Below are 21,768 nucleotides of genomic sequence, written 5' to 3'. Positions count from 1 at the left end.
TCAATCATGCTAATATCACTGAATGTCTCAATACAAGCATCCTGGGGGTTACCATTGAATAGAAACTGAATTGGACTCACCACATAAACACAGTGGCTACAAGAGCAGGTCAGAGTCTGGGAATCCTGCAGTGAATAACTCACCTCCTGACTCCCCAATACCTGTCCACTATCAACAAGACACAAATCAGGAGTGTGATGGAATACTCCCCACTTGCCTGGATGGGGGCAGCTCCAACAACACTCAAGAAACTTGACACCATCCAGGACAAAGCAGCAGCTTGATTGGCGCCACATCTACAAACATGCCCTCCCTCCATCACCGACGCTCAGTAGCAGCAGAGTGTGCTGTCTACAAGATGCAATGCAGAAATTCACCAAAGTTCTTCAGACAGCATCTTCCAAACCCACGACCACTTCCATCTAGAAGGACAAGGGCAGGAGGTCCATGGGAACACAACCACCTGCATTTCTCTGAGCTCTAATTTTGCTCGGCTGCACAAAGTAAACACTGGTGATGGGCTTCCCCATTGTTCTCAGCTGCACTGATAGATAAAGGACACATAGATTTGTCTGAGGCCTATCAGCCCCTAGCACTTTGACTGTGCTCCACTCCCAACAATTCACTGCATTGCCTGACTCCCGGTTTCTCCTGGGTCCTAGCAGCTGGGAGGCCTGTGCCATGGTGAGATTTGACCCCATGTCCCAGGGCTTTAGACCACGGTTCTCTATTAATGTCCCAGTGACACTGCCAACTCCCCTCATTACCATAATACTGTATCATCTGTGGGCCCATGGAATGTTTAATTCCAACGTTGACAATAAGCTATTAATAGAACAGTGATGAAAAATGGAGATTTACAGTTTAATATTGTCAGCTCATGAGAGTTTGCCCAGTTTAATTTCACTGACTTGAGAATGTTGAACCCAATACTGTGGAGTGAATGTTGTGTCCTGGACACGAGGGGAAATGACCAACATTCTCAGTAGACAGTAAAACATAGAGAAACCTTCAAAATGTCTCTCCTCTCACTGGACGAGCGTCAGTGATGTCACTGATATAATGAACCATCCAACAGAAATGATGTCCATGATCAGTTTCTTGGAGCTAAGGCTGGGAAGGAGAAGCAGGAATATGGAATTTCTTCAAACTCCCTGGAAACAGTTAACAAATGGAATCTGTGGGTCTAACTGGTGTTCGCTGCAGTGTAGAGAAGGATCAGGAAGCAGCAGGGAGGGTCCACTGACACTTATGGGAATGTTCTTCACGAACAACACATTGAGATGTTACTCTGGAATTGTCCATTACATAACTCAGATCCCACCCGACAGCCAACCCATATTCAGTAGCAACTGGAGAGAAACCAAATCAAACCCACACTGAGGGAGCAGGAATGGTTAAATAAATATGCAAATGGTTTGTTCAAAGCAACAACATTGACATCTTTACCAAAGACATCAACAACAACAGCTAACTGATCGATCAGAATATTGAATAATTGTCAGGACCAAACCTTTACTGTATTAATAAAAACAGAAATTGCTGGAGAAACTCAGCAGGTCTAACAGCATCTGTGGAGAGAGAAACAGAGTTAATATTTCAAATCTAGAATTGCTTGAAACACACTCCTGACTTGTTCTCAGTTTTGATGAAGAGTCACTGGATTTGAGACATTAGCTCTGTTTTTCTCTCCCCAGAAGCTGCCTGACTTGATGAGCTTCTCCAGCATTCTCCACGTTTATTTCGAAATCTCTAGCATCCACCTTTCCTAAGTTCGAAGTCTTTGGGTTTTTGATAAAACAAAGGTTAAGAAATTCTGATGAACCTGTGCACAGTCAGCAAAGATTAACTGAGGGTAAATGAAACTATCACCCCCCCCCCACCACCCCCCACCACCACCCCCTCACCTCCCAGTGACTAATGTCTGGAGGGTTAATGGTGGTGGTAACACCTCATTTCATCAGATCCTGGAAGCTGTGATTGGCTGTGACTAGGGCAGGGTCTGAAATCCAGGAGAATAAGTTTCCAGAGGCTGAGCGCTGCTCAGACACTGAGACTGATCTTGCTTCTCCAGCACGGTTTAGTCCATTCACAGCTGAGAAAGACTTTGTGCCAGATCCTATTTGACTCCAGTGATCTCTGCATCTTTCTAAAGTGGTGAGGTAATGAGAGAAATATGTTAATCTCCTTCATGTTACATTTATTGAAGTACAATAACTGAGTAACTGAAATATCAATTTAACAGTCTGAGAAATGTTCACCGATGCTATATCTTTGAAGAAAGAACTGAAAACATTTGTCATCATTTGTAAGAAAAAAATGAACAATAATTGCTTTCAGTATTTAAACTGATCTAAAGTAATTTTTAAAATGTTTGTATGCAATAATGACTTGTGTTTTGGAGATTCCCTCAGGAAAAGGATTTGTCATCACAAAAGTTTGCTGAGACTAAAATGCTCACATTCAAAATATTTGGAAGTGTTCCTGAACTTAATTAGAGAAATGTACTTGTCAACTGTCAGGAATTGTGTAATTTGTACATCTATTCTTTGACATTTAGGCTATGATAGGAAGCTTCTAGGGAGTTTAAAAATCACCTGGAGCATTTGTAGGAAATGCAGGTAGTTATTATCAGTGCTGTCTGGTTTTACTGAGGTGGATGGTTCTGTCCTCAGTGCTGGTGTTTAACATCTCTGTTCAGAAGCTATCACTCAGCTGCTGTGATTTACCTGTTGCACTCTGAGCAGTAATATTAGGCTGTATAGATTCTTCACAATCTTCAGGTTGCATTTGTACAAATCGCACCATGATTCCTGAACTTGCTGCCTGATCCCATCTGTCTCCAGCAGAAGGGGAAAGCCAGAAGCTCATCGATATTTAAATGGGAGGTGCCTACTTTAATTTCAACACACCTTGCTGCAATTTTAAAAAAAAAACTTGCTGAAGAATTCTGTCCTTGGGATAGCAGTCGTAAACCCAAATGCATTAATTCCTTGTGAAATGCTTTTCAAGAGTAATATGCACAAGTAAATATTTTTATTTAAAACATTTTAACAGGGAATTCTCACCTGAATACAGCATAATAATTTGATTTATTTAACAGTGCACACTTTGGTTAGAGTTTACACAATAATACCCTTTCACACAGTGTGCAGTTTCTCTTTGTTTTTACTTTTACTTGTTCTCATTTTGAACATTGAATAAATCTTGTTGACCTGACAGTAGGAAGGAGTTTAGTCTCAGGGTTAGATATCAGGTTAAAGATCATTGACCTGGAACATTAACTCAGCTTTTTTCTTCACCAGTGCTGCCTGACACGCTGAGTTTATCCAGAATTTCCGTCATTCTGATTTCAGATTTCCAGCTTCTGCAATGTTCACATTTTGTACTTGAATCTCCCTCCCTCTGCACCAGAGAGAATTTTAACTGATTTGCTGCTTTCTTCCCTTTTCTTTTGTCAGTGCATTATCTTCTTGTTGGTGAACACCTCTTCCTTGTCATCTCAAGGCAGTCTGCTGTAGCAGTGAGGACGGGGTCACTGTAAGAGTGAGACAGTATCAGGGAATCAGATCACACAAGAAAAGAATATTGGAGAAAGGACTTTGATAGCAGTTGAGTTTCCACTTTGGCGTAGTTGAGAAACTGGATTTTAAATATCCTCAAAACTGCTTTGGTTTCAGTAACTGTTCAAATTTCTTTGAATCTTTGTATCATGTCAAGCATAAGATCCCCCATGAGACAGCAGAGCGGAGAGAGCCCTATTTGTTTATTTTTCTTTAATTTAGGGAACATTCCTTTAATAGCTAAGGTGGTTTGTCAAGTCAGTGAAAGTGAGCCAGTCACAGAAAGTAACCTTTGTTCATGAGAGTGTTTAGTCCCCCTCGCTGTGGCTAGGCTGACTGAATGTCACTGGAAATGACTGGATTTGAGACTCTACTCAGTTACTTAACGTCCCCACTGCTGTACGCCAGTCAGTTTGTTTGAAAGTGTAACAAATGCTTGATATGGGTAACACTGTTAAAGGTGCTGCAGGGAAAGTGAGCACTTTGGCAAAGGAGTTCTTGAACTGAGACAATCTGGAGATTGTGTGGGATTGAGCTGCATCTGCAGCCAATTTCTCCACTGGATTCAGGTGATTCCATGTGGATGTAAAATGGAAGCCCCTGAGGTAACACCTGGGAATCTAGTCCGTCTCAACGTGAGCAGGCTCGTTACTCACCATCCACCCGCGATGTGCAATGGGAATTAGACTGAGGTATTTAAATCTCCCAGTTTGAAGATGTTATAACACAACAGATCACCAGTGGCACTTGAACCTAGCTCCCCCCCGCCAGCCCACAGGTAGTGACATTACTTCCACACCACTGTAACCTGATGAAATTAGATTCAGTACAGGGGACATGTCCAAGAATAGATAAATATAATCCCATGTTAGGGGAGGTTATGGCCATGCGGTATTATTGCTGGACCTATTGATAGAGACCCAGGTAATGTTCTGGCAACATGGGTTTGAATCATATCATGGCAGAGGGTGGAATTTACATTCGATTAAAAACAAGGAAATAAAAGTTTAATAATGGCTATGAAGCAATTGTTAGGGATAAAACCCATCTGGTTCACTAATGTCCCTCAGGAGAAGAAACTACCATCCTGGTCAGGCTTATATGTGACTCCAGACCCACAGCAATGCGGTTGACTCTTAACTGCTCTCTGGGCAATTAGGGATGAGCAATGTCCTGACCAGAGATACCTACATCCTGTTGATGAATAAGTAAGATATATTCAATGAATATTCCCAGGCTATCACCTAAAGGGACTGAGCTGGCTCAGAGGTCAGCCCCTGGCCTGTTATCTCACAGCCTGTGGGTCACTTTCATTAACACTTTCCCGAGATGATGCTGATTGATTAAAATGAGGAAATGATGACATTTCCTACAGCAACTCGTTATCAGTAAGTTTTGATCATAAACTTATTTCTTTTCTCTTACAGCATGAGTTAGATCAAAATTACACACATGGTCTACATAAACTTTACCATCACAAAGAGGGAGGCCATTCAGCCCAACACCTTGTAGTGGTGCTAGCTCTGCAGGCAGAGCTGTTTAAACTGATCCCATTTCTCTGCTGTCTCTCCATATTCTTTAATGCTCTTCCTTACCCAAATACCTGACTATCCCCCTTTGTGTCAGTCCCCACATTGTACCAAGCTGCTGGGTGAACAGGAGAAACTCAGTAACAACCAGACAGGCCCGTGCTGTGGAGTCAGGAGAGACCTCAGGCCTGGGGAAGGGAGGAGAGGGGAGGACTGGAGAAGGCCCTCATGGGGAACATCCATGTGGAACCCTGGGGTCAAACCCGGGGCTGTACTGAGAAGGAGGGAGAGTGTCCCTGCACATTCTGTCAGCAGGTTTAACCCCTGGTGATGCCTATCCCCCCTCTGTAAAGCAGAGGGAACGGAGACTGAAAACAGTCATTGTGTGATCTGAGGATGGAAGGGATGTTTATTTGTTTACCTGGTTCCCAGGCAGAAACCTGTGTGGCTTCCTCTTCTGTTTATATTCAGAGTGACAAATTAGACAGGGCTGACCCCAACCACTGAACCCAGCACAGGCAGAGCATCCCACAGCCTCGCCATTCCTACTCCAGAGCTCAGTGAACAGTATTTAATTAAGGCAATTTGAGTTGGGCATGTTGGCAAGAGGGAATGGGTTGGTCAATGAAACCCCAAATAGTGGGAAATAATTTAGTTGAATGGCAGAGCAGGTTGGAAGGGCTGAATGGCCTCCTCCTGCTCCTATTCTCTATGTTTTGATGATGTTGGGTCCCTCCATCAGGCACCTTGTCACCGCCCTCCAATGTGTTTGGTGATGGGCTAGTAAACTGCAGTGCCACCACCTCATCACCATTCCCCACCCTGTCTCCCATTTCCCCAGTAGTGGGGTGGGGTGGGGTGTGGGGAGGGCACAGTGAAGGTGTCCAGTGGCCTTTGGGTCTTTCGGGGGGTTTAAATGGTGGGGCAAGAAACAACTCTGTCGCAACACTCCTGCTCTGAGAGTTTGGGAGTAATACCTTCCCACCAACCATACACCCCCACACCCATTCTCCCCTCCGTCCCCCAGCACCCTCTTCTGTCTCCCCCCTACTCTGTTGTCACATTCCTGAAGTAGAGGAGAGTGGAGTGGGTGCTCCCCGACCCCTCTGGTGGATAGAATGAATATACGGGGTCTCAGTGTTAGCTGTGGTCCAGTCGCTGTCAGCTGATCCATCCTCAAGGCCACAGGGGGGTTATGTTCCTCACAGTTTGGCTGCTTATTGTAGCTCTCCTCTTAATGGTGCTCCGCCCACGGCGGGGGGGTGGGGGGTGGAGGTGTAGGGCACTGAGGGAGGCACCAACATGGTCACAAGAGTCTCCCTTTGTTTCCAGGACAGAGCTTGATTTAATCTGCACTCTGTATCCTGAAGGAATGGTGTTCCTGAGTTGAACAGGCCCTGATCCCAGGCTGCACAGTCCTGCAGTGAGAGGAGGATTGCTCAGACTGGATTGGATACATGTTGCTCGAGATAATTTCCAGAATGAGGGGAGAATACATCCAGTAATTGTGTATAATCAGACAGTAGATGTCTCAATCCCCAAGATCCTGTCCGTAATTAACCTGAGAAGTTAAAGATTTTTACAGCATTGTTACAAACTGCTACACACTTGGCAATTAGAATCATAGAAATGTACAGTATGGAAACCGACCCTTCGGTCCAACACATCCATGCTGACCTGATATCTTAACCTAATCTAGTCCCATTTGCCAGCATTCAGCCCATATCCCTCTAAACCCTTCCTATTCATAATCCCATCCAGATGCCTTTTAAATGCTGTAATTGTACCAGCCTCCACCACTTCCTCTGGCAGCTCAATCCATACACGTACCACTCTCTGTGTGAAAAAGTTGCCCCTTAAGTCTCTTTTATACCTTTCCCCTCTCACTCTAAACCTATGCCCTCTAGTTCTGGACTCCCCCACCCTAGGGAAAAAACTTTGTCTATTTATCCGATCTATGCCCCTCATGATTTTATAAACCTCTATAAGATCACCCCTCAGCAGCGATATGGATATGAAAAGAGAAAGTTACATGAGAACATTTTATCTTCTATCCATTTTATTTTAGGGTGTGTGCAATGGGTTATAACATGATTCCAATTTTCCTTCTGTTTAAGTTGAGCAGTGTCTCTACCACAACGTGTATGATGTTGGACTCAGGCACTTTGTCTGAGCTGTGACCTTTCTAAAACCCGGGGACGTTAGAAAGACACAACTTTAACTGAACACAAGAAGCTGACATCATGTTGACCGCTCTGCTTTCATGTTGTCAGGGTCCTGAGCTGTGGTTTACCAGCCAATCACAGGCAGGATTTGAAGTTTGGATTCCTCATGGTCCTGGCACTGTTACAGTGGGTTTCCTGGCAGCTGTCATCAAACGAGAGACTGTGGGAGCGTTCTGTTTACACTGCCAAAGAGAAAACAAGCAAACAGAAACAGAACTCACTCACCTAGAGCCAACAGTGATAGATTCCCCCTGAACCCGCACTGCCCCTCCCCCAATTCCTCCGCATTACCAATCTCTCATCACCATCCTCCCACTCCTCACCCTCTCTCGTTCTCACCTCTTTCTCAGTGACCCATCATTGCCTAACTCCCCACATCCCCCTATTCACCTCCCAGCTTCCTCTCCCCCAACCCCACTCAGACATCAAACTTTAGGACGACTGAGAGAGGAATGTTTTGAAGATGTTCTGATTTCCCACAAAGCATCACATTTAACGTTCTTGAGTTCAAATTTCTTCACGTTAGCCCTCCACGGTTCTGTAACCTTGTTCGTCTCCACAACCAATCCATTTCTCTCAATCCAATCATTGCTATTAAGAAGGAGGAGGTGTTGGGTGTTTTGAAAAACATTAAGTTAGATAAAACCCCAGAGTCAGATGGAATTTATCCCAGGGTTCTGAGGGAGGCCAGGGAGGAGATTTCTAGAGCCTTCTGGAGATCTTTGTATCCTCTTTAGTCACAGGAGAGAAGGACTAGGGAATAGCCAACATTGTTGCTTTGTTTAAGAAGGGCAACAGGGGACATTTTTCTGGCTGGCGGCCTGTGACCAGTGGTGCGCAAGGATCAGTGCTGGGACCCCTGTTGTTTATAATAAATATTAAATGACATGGATGAAAATGTAGGTGGTCTGGTTAGTAAGCTTGCAGACAACATGAGCATTGGTGGAGTTGTGGATAGTGAGGAAGGCTGTCAAAGGATACAACAGGATATAGATCAGTGTAAAGTTGGGTGGAGAATTGGCAGATGGAGTTTAATCCAGACAAGTCTGGGATGATGCATTTTGGGAGGTCAAATGCAAGAGGAGAGTGTAGAGTAAATGGCTGGACTGTTCGGAGCCTTGATATACAGAGGGATCTTGGGGTGCGAGTCCATAGCTCCCTGAAACTGACAAGACAGTTGGATAAGGTAGTAAAGCATGCTTACCTTCATCGGTCATGACATTGAGTATAAAGATTGGAAAGTCATGTTGCAGCTTTATAAGACTTGAGTTAGACTACAGTTGGAGTATTATGTACAGTTCTGGTCACCACACTGTAGGAAGAATTTGGAGTCTTTGGGGACTGTGCAGAAGAGGTTTACCAGGATATGGCCCAGATTGGAGTGTATTAGCTAGAAGGAGAGGTTGGACAAACTTGGATTGTTTGCACAAGAGCGTTGGAGACTGAGGCTCAAACCCACATTCCTGCCTATTTCTGATAACCTTTTCTAGAGTCATAGAGCTGTACAGCGTGGAAGCAGATCCTTCAATCCAACTCGACCATGCCGACCAGATATCCTAAATTAATCTAGTCCCATTTGCCAGCACCTGGCCCATATCCATCTAAACCCTTCCTATTCATATACCCATCCAGATGCCTTTTAAATTCTGTAATTGTTCCAGCCTCCACCACATCCTCTGGCAGCTCATTCCACACACGCACCACTCTCTGCGTGAAAAGGTAGCCCCTTAGGTGCCTTTTATATCTTTCCCCTCTCACCTTAAACCTATACTGTCTAGTTTAGGACACCCTGACCTTAGGGAAAAGACTTTTTCTATTTATCCTATCCATGCCCCTCATGATTTTATAAACCTCTATAAGTTCACCCCTCAGCCTCCGACGCTCCAGGGAAAACTGCCCCAGCCTGTTCAGCCTCTCCCAATAGCTCAAATCCTTCAACCCTGGCAACATCCTTGTAAATCTTTTCTGAACCCTTTCAAATTTTGCAACATCCTTTTGCTTAACCACAAATCTATCTCTGCCATAAAATATTCAGGATTCTGTTGCCACCACCTTTTCAAGAAAAGAGTTCCAAAGGCCCAACCTTCTAAAGGAAAAGAAAATTTCTCATCTCTATTTCAAAGGGGTGACCCCTGATGTTTAATCAGTGACCCCAATTCAAAATTCACCCACAAGAGGAAAGGCCACCTCCATATCCACCCTGTCAAGGTCCTACTGGGCCTTTCATGTTTCAGTCACATTGTCTCTTACCCTTGTAAAGGCCGCCTGAGACAACCTGCTCATGTCAGATGTGAGCCTGAGAAACCTCTCTGAATCACCAGCAACACATTGGCATCCTTCTGTAAGCCAGGTGACAGTACACAGGACCCCAGACACAGTCTCACCGCCCCTCTCAATAAATAATAACCTTCTATTCACCTTCCTAGTTATTCGTTGGACCTGCTAGGACACCAAGATCCCTCTGCAATCTCTCACTATTTAGATAATGTGTTCCTTTTTACCTTCTTCCTTCCAAAATGGATAATTTCACGTTTTCCCACATCATACGGTATTCCATTTGCCAGGTTTTTTTGTCCACTCCCATAATGTATCCATATCCTTTTGCAACCTCCTTATGTCCTTGTCACAGCTGAGTTTCCAGCCTGTTGTCTTGTCTGGGGTGAAAGGAATTCAAGGATATTTTGGAAAATCTGCAGCAGATGGTTGGAGTAGGTGGATCAGCCATGATCCTATTGAATAGCAGGGCAGGCTCAAAGGGCCGAATGGCCTACTCCTCTTCCTATTTTTATGTTTCTATGTGTCATCAGCAAATTTGACAAATAATCTTTAGCTCTTTCATTCAATTTATTTATAAAAACTGAGAACATTAAAGGTTCCAGCGCATGACTTATTTTAGTTTGCCAACCTGAAAAATACCTATTTATTTCTACATCCTATTTTCTGAGTCAGACAACCTTCACTCCCTACCCCCGAAATCATGAGCTTTCATTTTCTATAATATTCTTAAATGCGAACTTATCAAGTGGCTGTGGAAATCTATTGTCATCAGAATAAAAGAGGAAGTGACTGTTCTGAACCATTGTCCAATTCCCATTTCACACCGTGATCTCGAATGAACCCAGTTCTTGCTTTCCAGATCCAAATCCGCACAGAAAGATGCAAACTGTGGTTTTGACCTTGTGCCTGGTGGTCGTGGCGTTGGCCAATCCTGTAAGTATCACCTTTTTTTTCAAAATAAGAAGATGTTTGCTCATGAAAATAAAGTGGAAACTTTTGTATCAGGCATTGATTCTGAAGGGGTTAACAATCTGGTTGCATTAGCTCCACCCATCCTGTTGATGTCACACACAGTCTGTCTCTCAGTGAGAGGCAGCTTGCTGGACATATCATCATTTTAGATTAGATTAGCTTCCCTACAGTGTGGAAACAGGCCCTTCGGCCCAACAAGTCCACACCGACCCGCCGAAGAGTAACCCACCCAGACCCATTTCCCTCTGACGAATGCACCTAACACTATGGGCAATTTAGCATGGCCAATTCACCCTAACCTGCACATCTTTGGATTGTGGGAGGAAACCGGATTGTTTGCAAATTCCTTGCAGTCATTAAAGTTGATGCTGTTGTGTTTCAAGGAGAGTTTCAGAGTGAATTTTTCATGTTTTCTTTCTCTGCCCTGGATCAGTAAACACGAGCTGAACATAGAGACAGAGTGCCCAGTCTATTACAGCTCAGCACATGGGAGTTTGCCTAAGCTGGCTTCAAGGTAGAAATATGTGTAAATATAATTTTGTACAAGTAAGGAATGTCTTGGGTTTGTTTGTTGGGTAGAGTCAAACTCCAGTGTCCGTTTGTTCTTCATGTGCTACTGCACAGAACCGAACTACATTCAGTGACAATGGATCTATATAAAGATACTGTTAGGAATCAAATATATTTCTGAAATTACAAAACAACACTAGCAATGGCCTTCTCACTGAATCAAAGAAGTGAAGCAAGGGCTCTTGTGTTTTTCTCTTGTGCTTTTCTGTGTCACTACCCCAGAAAAGGAGTGGCATGGTGGCTCAGTGGTTAGCACTGCTGCCTCATAGTGCTAGGGACCCGGCTTCAATTCCCACCTTAGGTAACTGTCTAGATGGAGTTTGCACGTTCCCCCTGTTTTGCTCTAGTTTCCTCCATTAGTCCACAGATGTGCAAGATAGGGTGGATTGGCTGTACCAAATTGCTCATAGTGTTCAGAGATGTGTAGGTTAGGAGCATTAGTCATAGGGTAAATATAGGGCAGGGGAATGAGTCTCTATGGGTTACTCTTTAGAGGGTTGGCATGGACTTGTTGGGCCTATATCCACACTGTAGGGATTTGATAAAACACTTGACCTACAGCCCAGGTCTGTACAAGAATGTGGAAATAGTAACTGATCACACCATGACTTTCACTGACTTGTGAAAGTCTTTGTTGTCAAACCCCAGGGAAGGCTAGGCTGATTCCATTGGGTTTCCTCATCAGTGGGGGGCCGTTTGACAGAGGAAGCTGAGGAGGTTCTGGAAATGGTCAACGTACCCCAGATGGAAATGGAAATGGAAACTGTGGATGGAATTATGGATAGAAAGGAAAACAGAGGTCAGCAACCCGGAATCCTGCTTACCCAACCTCAGAGTAAGGATAACCCAAGAGTCGGTAACAGGAGAAACCCTGGAGGATTCTCACCAGGAATATTAGTAATTTCTCCAAAATCCCAAAGGCATCCCCACAGGGAAACCTGAAAATGAGAGGATGTTATTCTGTTACTGAGACAATCCTAACCGTTCCATTGTACACTCCACAATGTTATTAACATTGGTCTCCATTTCATTTTCACAGCTTCGGAAAGCCAGAGACCTGGAGAGTGGTAGTCGGGAGGTAAACTCTCATTTTCCATTATTCTTACCATACTGCCATTTTATTCTGCTTTTTAAATATCAAGTTATTTACAATAAAGCTATAACGTTCACAGAAATGTGTCAAGGCAATTCATAAAGACACAGGAATTGATTAGAGTCGAGAGTGTGGCTCTGGAAAAGGACAGCAGGTCAGGCAGCATACGAGGAGCAGGAGAATCGACGTTTCGGGCAAAAGCCCTTCATCAGGAATGATGCCCAAAAAGTCGATTCTCCTGCTCCTCGGATGCTGCCTGACCTGCTGTGCTTTTCCAGAGTCACACTTTTCAACTCTGACTCTTCAGTATCTGCGGTCCTCACTTTCTCACAGGAATAGAGGAGTAGGTGAGCGGTTTGTGCGTTCATTTTCTGAAGTAGTTGATTGTGATGGAGACAGATACAAAGCTCTATGAGGAACAGGGATTGGAGTAATGCCTTCCTCACTAATCAATAAAGTCATTGATATCTACCTCAACTCAAGCATCAACATTTTTGTTTAACCAGTCAAGTGATGTGGGTGTTTTAGCTGGGCCCAGTTTTTATTGCCCATCCCTAATTGCCCAGAGGGCAGTTAAGAGTCATCCACATTGGTGTGGGTCTGAAGTCACATGTAGGGCCAGACTGGGTAGGGAGGACAGTTTCCATCCTGAAGGGTCACTAATGAACCAGATGGGTTTTACCTGAAAATCAACATCATTAAACTTTTAATTTCAGATCCTTATTAAATTCAAATTCCACCATCTGCCATGATGTTGCCATCAAGCCCAGGTTAATAGTTGAAGCAATTATACCTTATTGAGTCCTGGGGCCCAGAAATGCAGGTTTCAGCAGCTCAGAAGCTGGAGTCAGGCTGAAGGCAGCCAATCACTGTGGAAGCAGGAGCCTTCGGTAAGGCTGGAATAGAAAATGTCCTCATGCTTTCTCACCACAACATATGCCCCGGTCCTTCAACTTAGATACACCCCACTTCCTGGTTAATGAGGAATTAATGTTCACCCAAAGTTAATAATGTTATTTCTCAAGTCATGAAACCTCAGTGAAACATTTTTGGGACCGGTTGGAGGTTTTGAATATGGACATTTTGCTTCTTTCTTTCTATTGTGTCTTTTCGCCTCAGTCTAGTTTTACAATAACCTTCAAGAGTATTTGTTAATATTGTGTCTTTTTTTTGTACTTACAGAATTACTATCGTTATTATGGACAGTTTTATCCACCTTTATACAGACCTTATTATCCTTTTCAGCCTGGATACCCCAGGGTACCATTCAGTCCATATTACCCCATCTATCCCCAATTCCCTGGCTACTTCCCAAGCTACAACAAACTCCCTCAGTATCCAAACTTCCCTCAGTATCCAAACTATGGACCTGTATATAATGGGTTTTCAAGGAATTCCAATTCCGAACTCTCCAAGATAAAGGAAGATAATATTGTGGGACAAGGTGATCCACAAGAATATTCTGTGCTAAGCAATCCTAGACCTCTCAGCATAAGTTCTGAGGTTTCATTTGAAGATTCAAGCAGTATGGAATATACTGATTTCATGCCCTATGAGAATGTCCCATATGGTGGGCCGGGTTATGAGGTCCCTGGAGATCCAGATAATGAGGAACCGTTCGCACCAGATAATGAGGACTCCTTTCTACCAGGTAATGAGGGACCTTTTACACCAAGTGTTGATCCCAATGCTGTGGATGTTGGGGTTGAACAGGAATCGGAGACTGATGTTTCGAATCCAGAGCAACCTGTCCTCCCATACACTGACTCTGTGCAAGGAGGGGACCCATTGGGCTCAAACGTTGAAGATGATTCTGTGATCAGTGAGAGCCACAAGGGGCTGAACCAACAAAACACAATCTCTGAGCACAGATTGGACGTGAACCGTGATGGAAACATGAATAATGAACAATTTGCCAATCAGCAAATGTCAAATGGAAATTTGGACGAAGATGATCAAACTGAAGAGGATGAGGTATTTTTCTTCTGTTTTTGCAATTTACAGCCAGGTAGTTGAAGAGATTAGTTAATTATTGATATGATATAAGGGGCTGAATCTTCTCACCCTCTTACATCTAAGATAGGAGTAGGAGTAGGCCATTTGGCTCCTTGAACCTGCTCTGCCATACAATATGATCATTGAGTTCAATGCTCTAATCCCATCTTCATCCAATGACACCGGATGTGGTCAGGTGAGGATCCATTCTGATTCACATCTTGGTGTCTTTAAGAACAGTGCTCTCCAAGAATGCTGCAACACCTCTGGCATCAATGACATCAGAGACACAGGCCATTCGGCCCACTGGTCAGTGTGATATTACTGCTCCTCACTAGCCTCTTCCCACAGCAATTACTACATCCCACCCTGCCCCCTTTCCTTCCACGCATTTCTCTCTCTCCCTCTCTGTGTTGCTGTTGGATATATCCAAGTTGGAACCCTCCAAGTTCAGTACTGAGCAGCTGTGCCTGAACCAAAAATGCCAATAGTTATAAAACATCATGTCCTCACGCTTCCCTCCTCAGATTCCCACAGTGCCAAAGACTCCTGTTCCCAATGCAACATCTCATATTTCCAGCTGGTTGCCAGACTCTCTCCGAACACTTTCTCCCCAGCCCAGGAGAAAGTGAGGACTGCAGATGCTGGAGATCAGAGTCAAAAAGTGTGGTGCTGGAAAAGCACAGCCGGTCAGGCAGCATCCGAGGAGCAGGAGAGTCAACGTTTTGGGAATTCCTGATGAAGGGCTTATGCTCGAAACGTTGATTCCTCTGCTCCTTGGATGCTGCCTGACCGGATGTGCTTTTCCAGCACCTCACTTTTTGTCTCTTTCTCCCCAGCCTCCTGGACAGGCTGGGTAACACTTTCCAACATTTGTAGCAAGGATCTTCCACATGCAGTTGAACATTTGTCCGAATTCAGCCACTTTAGCAAATAATTAGTTGAGGACCAAAGTCAAAGCCTCATGTCCCTTGAAATTGTTGTTTAAACATCCTTCAGTCTGGCAGTGTTTTGGCACAGTGCTGATCCAGGAACCTGGCTTCGAGAGGTGGGTCTCAGCATGTCTGAGCAGGTGGGTGAAGGATGTCTGGAACAGTCTGTACCGACATTCAGTTGTCACATTTCTAAGGATCACACCTTGTTATGGATGCTTTAAAAAAACTAACATTGGGTTGGCCCAGTCCCAATTCTACAATTTCAAAGTAATTTCCAATCTCTTCGAAAGTCATTCATCCCAGGATACTGATGGAATCATTTCCTCCTGTTCATAGGCTTGGAATGTTGGTTTCAGCTTAGTGGATGTGGACTCAATTGGCCTTTCCAATGATTATGACGTTGATGGAATTGAAGAAGCTGATTCCAATAAGGAGGATAATGACGAGGAATCAAATGAAGATAACAGTGAACAAAATGAAGCCGGTGAGTATCACCTGAGGGTGGATTTACTGACAACAACATGAACAACTTGCATGCTCGGGTCAGATATGTCCTGGTCTGTTCTTAGGGCTCTTGTGCCACAATGGTAGTGTCTCTGTCTCTGAGCCAGGACACTGGGCTCAAGGGCCTACCTGATCCAGAGGGATGTCATAATATTTCTGCTCTGTTTTGGTTAACTAAGTGACAGTAGCTTGACACTAAGTCTAACCTTTAAGCTGGAATGCTTATTTTCACCATTCCATTAGCAACAATGAAATTGATCTTAGTGGCTGGGCTGTTTGTTGTGTTTGATTATTTATTCAGGGAATGTGGATGTTGCTGGTTGGACCCAGCGTTTATCACCCATCCCTAGCTGCCCTAGGGAGGGTGGTGAAGAGTTGTCTCCTTCCATCAGCAACAGTCTATTCTAACAGTAGATACGCTCACAATGCCATCTTGAGGATGTTTGGTCTGAATTTTCAATCTACAGTTTTTACCATTTTGTACTGTAGTAGTGATAAAGGAAGAATGTGTAGTTTAGAGATACTCACTCAAGACAATAGGCAGAGGTTGAGGTGAGGATTCACTCTCTTGAGGTGACATTAGATGGTCTTGGTGATGACAAGTACAAGATTTGAAGACTACCTCTGGTTTGAGTAATTGTTATGGAGATTTCTGAAAATTCATTCAGTGTGAATTATTCTTTCTGTTTCAGAGGACAGTAATCCCTACCTGGTCCTCCAGGATGCTGATTAACTGAATGAAAGGAGATGGTGGACGTAAGGTTCGGTTCCTTGTCCATGTTCTAGTCTTTGCTCTATTCAACGTGGTGCTGATGGACAGTTCTGGTCACTTTCATGACTGCACGTGTTATAGAAGGGAGCACTTTTCTTTTTACAGCTTAAAGACATTTATTTTATTTGGGGCATAAGGTTTCTGGTGTTGTATAGATTACATCATACAAAGGTCTGAACAGTTCCTCATCAACACCCTCAAGATTCTACCAAGGTGGTTCGACATCTAAAAAACCCGAAATAATAATGAACTTGCACACAATTACTTTTCAGCGTTTTTGAGATGTGGGGTTGCTAGCATTTACTGTTCATCCCGAGCTACATTTGAGAAGGTGGGGGTGAGCTGCCTTCTTAAATCACTGCAGTCCATGTGCTGTAGGTAGACCCACAATGCCCCTTAGGAAGGGAATTCCAGGATTCTGACCCAGTGACACTGAAGGAACAGCGATATATTTCCAAGTCAGGATGGTGAGGGGCTTGGAGGGGAACTTGCAGGGGGTGGTGTTCTCATGTATCTGCTGCTCCTTGTCCTTCTAGATGGAAATGATCTTGGTTTTGGAAGTCCTGTTAAAGGAGCATTGGTGGCTTACTACAGTCAAATTCACTTTTAAATATTAGGGCACATCTGTTTTATGTAGCATTTAATGTTAAGCAATCAAAGAAATATGATATTAAGGACTTAGACATTGTATCAGACAGTGCTGACCCGTTGATCTGTACATGTTTATATTATCTGTATATCGGCATATCTGTGAGAGATAAAAGGCTTTAAAATGTTATTCTAATGAATAGGACTTGTTTGTGTAGATCGCTTGTATCTGCTCTTGTTGAATCTATTTGATAAATTTTACTCAATAAAATATTTTCAGAAAATCTTTTGTTCAGGAGTGATTTTAATTGTGTGGATGTTTGGGGCATGATGTAACAATTGCCCAGGGTGGGTGGCACGGTGGCTCAGTGGTTAGCACTGCTGCCTCACATCACCAGGGTCCCAAGTTCAATTCCTGCCTTGGGTGACTGCCTGCATGGAGTTTGCACATTCTCCCCCCTTGCCTGTGTGGGTTCCCTTCTTGTCTTCCCCCCTGTAATCCAAAGACGTGCAAGTCGGGCAAATGAGCCATGTTAAATTGTCCATAATGTTAGGTGCATTAGTCAGGGGTAAGTAGAGGTGCAGGTGGGTTACTCTTTGGAGGGCCAATGTAGACTTGTTGAGCCAAGTGGTATGTTTCCATACTGTAGGGAATCTAATCATGTTATTTTAATATTGTTGAATGACAGACATAGACACAAGCCTGGGCTCATATTTCTGGATGATTGCAATGAATAATCGAATTGCCGTAGTGCAGATAGAAGTGATTCAGCCTGTTAAGTCTTCACTGACCCTCCAAAAATCATCCTACAGACCCACCCTGTCCCCATAAACCATGGCTAACCCACCTAGCCTACATATTCCTGGACACTATGGGTAATTTAGTATGGCCAATCCATCGAACCTGTACCTCTTTGGGAGGAAACCCATGCAGACACGGGGAGAATGTGCAACCTCTACATAGACAGTCGCCTGAGGCTGGAATTGAATCTGGGAGGTGCTGTGAGGTAGCAGTGCTAACCACTGAGCCACTGTGCTTCCCCAAATTCCAGCCCAATGGAATGTGTTTGAAGCTCCCACAGTGTTTCAGCAACTACTGAATCTACCTTTCCCTTTCACATCTTTCTCTCTCTCTGGCTGCACTTTATACCATTCATTCTATTTCTCTCCTTCTGATACCCCTCCATTTCCTCAAATCCCTATCCTCCCTTGCAGCCCTTCAGTTTCTTGTGGCCACCATCATCCCTGTGCTATCTGTGCTCATTCCTTCTTTGTTTCAGATGGCTTTACCAGCCTGTCGTCAGTCTGTACCATACAGCTTGGACCCAACTGACTCTGACAGCCCAGAACAGAGCAGTCCATAAAGCACAGCAATGGCTCTACATCCTCAGCAGGCTAAGGAAATTCAGCGTGTCCACAAGGGGTGTTACCAATTTTTACTGATGCACCGTAGAAGGAATCCTATCTGGATGCGTCACAGCATGGTTTGTCTACTGCTCTACCAAGACTGCAAGAAACTACAGTGTCATAAACACAGCCCAGCCTCCCATCCACTGACTCCATCTACAATTCCAGCTGCCTCAGGAAAGCAGTCAATATCATCAGAGACCCCTCCAACCCAGTTAGACTCTCTTCCATCCTCTTCCATGAGGCAGAAGATACAACAGATTTAAGAACAGCTTCTTCCCCACTATTATCAGACTTCTGAATAGATCTCTTATATAAAAGAGCTGATCTTTCTCTGTACCTTTTCTGTTGTTGTAACACTATACTCTGCATTCTATTCTATTATCCTGATGTACTTATGTAGGGTCTGATTTGTCTGGTTAGCGTGCAAAACAGTACTTTTCCCTGTATCTCAGTACATGGGACAATAATAAATCAAATCAAATCAATTCAAACCAAAGTGAATGTGCCTACACATCACTTTAACAGAGTCTCCCCTTAGTCTCTGAGTGCCCAAGTTCTGTCCTCAGATTTTCTCACTGCTGAGTATTTCCTCAATTCCCTTTTGAAAGTTATTCTTAAATCTGTGCTAGCCTTTCAGATAGTGCATTCCAGATCATAACAACACACTGTGTCAAAAGAAATTTCCTCAATTTCCTACCAATCTTCAAACCTGTGTCCCTCCTGCAAGTGAGAATAGCTTCTTATTTATTCAGTCAAACACTTCATGACTTTGAATATCTCAGTTAAATTTCTTGTAAACCTCCCACTTTGTTCTAAGGAGAATAATCCCAAATCCTTCAATCTCTCAAAGGAACTGAATTCCCTCATTCCTGCTCCATTTCCAATCAGGGCTCCCTCTTTGAGACATTCTTCCAAAAATGTGAACATAAAACTGCAGCAGAGTCCAAGACAGTCACCTGGCAGTGAGCTGAGCTGAAATGGTGAGCTGCTAATGAGACCTGGGCTCAATTCAATGTGGAGGTGTCAGAGTTAACAGTGATGTGCAGTTGGGAGTAATGCCAGAGCTGGGAGAGATGTCGGTACTGGGAGTTGATGTGGAATTTGGGAGTGATGTCGAAATTGGGAAACAGGTGGGTGCTGGGAATGATGTGGATGTTGGACTTGGGAGTGAGATGGGATTTGGGAGTGAGACAGGATTTCGGAGTGATGTGGGATTTGGGAGTGAGATGGGATTTGGGAGTGATGGGGGATTTGGGAGTGATGGGCAATTTGGGAGTGAGGTGGGAGTTGGGATTAAGGTGGGATTTGGGAGTGATGTGGGATTTTGGAGTGATGTGGGATTTGGGAGTGATGGAGAATTTGGGAGTGATGGGGGTTAGGAGTGAGGTGGGATTTGGGAGTGATGGGGAATTTGGGAGTGATGGGGGGTTGGGAGTGAGGTGGGATTTGGGAGTGAGGTGGGAGTTGGGAGTTGGGATTAAGCTGGGATTTTGGAGTGATGTGGGATTTGGGAGTGATGGAGAATTTGGGAGTGATGGGGTTGGGAGTGAGGTGGGATTTGGGAGTGATGGGGAATTTGGGAGTGATGGGGGGTTGGGAGTGAGGTGGGATTTGGGAGTGATGGGGAATTTGGGAATGATGGGGGGTTGAGAATGAGGTGGGATTTGGGAGTGATGGGGAATTTGGGAGTGATGGGGGTTGAGAGTGAGGTGGGATTTGGGAGTGATGGGGAATTTGGGAGTGATGGGGGTTGGGAGTGAGGTGGGATTTGGGAGTGATGGGGGTTGGGAGTGAGGTGGGATTTGGGAGTGAGGTGGGAGTTGGGAATGAGGGGATTTGGGAGTGATGGGGGTTGGGAGTGAGGTGGAATTTGGGAGTGATGGGGGGTTGAGAGTGAGGTGGGATTTGGGAGTGATGGGGAATTTAGGAGTGATGGGGGTTGGGAGTGAGGTGGGATTTGGGAGTGATGGAGAATTTGGGAGTGATAGGGGTTGGGAGTGAGGTGATATTTGGGAATGATGGGGGTTGGGAGTGAGGTGGGATTTGGGAGTGGGGTGGGAGTTGGGAGTTGGGAATGAGGGGATTTGGGAGTGATGTCATTATCGGGAGTGTTTCCTGCTTGAGAAGCTCCCCCAGACTCAGTGAAATGAACAGAGGTCCTGTGCTGGTGAACAGAACTGAAAAAGATGTACACTGCAGCTCTCTCAATTCAGAGGAGATCATTTGAACAATTGTAACGCGTTTGATAACCAATCCCATCTCTGTAATCCCCCACCACCCTGTAATCTTTGAGACTTCAGCAGTGCCCTGTCTCTGGAATCTGGTGTATCTCCAATTGTAATCAATGCACCATTGATAGCTTCACTTTGAATTCTCCACCTCTCCCTGAGGACCATATTGGGCGTGTCAGCTCTGTTTATACACATTATGTCAGTCTGGGACTTGAAACCACAACCCTGTGAGTAACATGTGAGAGAGTGCTATCCCATCCACCACAGAACTGAACACAATCATAGTTTATCTAAGCCTCTCAAAATAATGATATCCTTGAACCCTCTCATTAATACTTTCACATCCCAGCAACACCCAGGGGATCAGTGGGTATTGTTTGAAATCTGCTATGTTTATTTTTTTTGTAGTTGCACAATTGGTGTCTAGTTTGTTGTGGTCTTTCCCCAGGCTGGAACAGCACAGATAGAAACAAACAGCCCAAGTAAACTTCAATATGAGGTCGGGAATTGTTGGCACTCAGCCAACAACAATCAGTCAGATTTGAGTTAGAGCTAAAAGTACATAATCAGAATCCAGACAGCAAGGATTGGCCAACTCAGTGATCTTTTCAACAAGCTGCAGATTTAATTTGAAATGGCTTTTATTCTTTTTGCATTTCCAGCACTGTGAAATGTTTTATATTTCTCTCTGTTCTGTTCTATCCTTTCCCCCTCATTAAAATAAACTGGAAAATGTGCTTCATAAGATTTTGGACCCACACAATGGTTATAGGATAGAGTAGGCCACTTATCCCATTGTGTCTGTGTTGGCTGTCTGTGAGAATAATTTGGCCCATCTCACAATGCTCTCCCTTAACTCTGTACATTCTTTGGCTTTCAGTTGCTTAGGCAATCTTTTGAAAGTTCCACTTGATGTAACCTCTGTCACATTCTCAGTCAGTGCATTCCAAACCCCAATCACTTGCTCATGAACAAAATTACTCTCAGTTTACCATTGCTCCTTCTGCCAATTGGTGCCCCTTGCTTGGTGCCCTCTGATTCTTTGCCCATTCCCAAATGGGAACTGTTTGTCCCTTCCTGCTCTGTCCAGACTCCACATGATTT

General features: G+C 44.2%; 1 protein-coding gene across 2 annotated transcripts; it reads left to right on the top strand.

Annotated features, from left to right (window-relative positions):
* Window positions 1-2,044: 2,044 nt before the first annotated feature.
* Window positions 2,045-17,301, top strand: LOC122539298 (uncharacterized). 2 transcript variants are annotated; one of them, XM_043673993.2, is made up of 6 exons: window positions 2,045-2,162; window positions 10,454-10,527; window positions 12,176-12,214; window positions 13,412-14,203; window positions 15,496-15,643; window positions 16,356-17,301. In XM_043673993.2, the coding sequence occupies exons 2-6, from the start codon at window positions 10,474-10,476 to the stop codon at window positions 16,394-16,396; spliced, it is 1,074 nt and encodes a 357-aa protein (XP_043529928.2). In that variant the 5' UTR covers window positions 2,045-2,162; window positions 10,454-10,473; the 3' UTR covers window positions 16,397-17,301. The 2 variants fall into 2 exon arrangements, with proteins under 2 accessions (XP_043529928.2, XP_043529929.2); XM_043673994.2 differs by having other exon boundaries at window positions 2,089-2,157.
* The last annotated feature ends 4,467 nt before the right edge of the window (window positions 17,302-21,768 follow it).

The sequence above is a fragment of the Chiloscyllium plagiosum genome, unplaced genomic scaffold, assembly GCF_037043375.1.
Source record: "Chiloscyllium plagiosum isolate Xiang-an unplaced genomic scaffold, Cpla_swu_hap1 HiC_scaffold_36, whole genome shotgun sequence".
Classification (NCBI taxonomy): Eukaryota; Metazoa; Chordata; class Chondrichthyes; order Orectolobiformes; family Hemiscylliidae; genus Chiloscyllium; species Chiloscyllium plagiosum.
The sequence above is the reverse complement of the archived record's forward strand: the minus strand, read 5'-3'. Positions and strand labels throughout refer to the sequence as shown.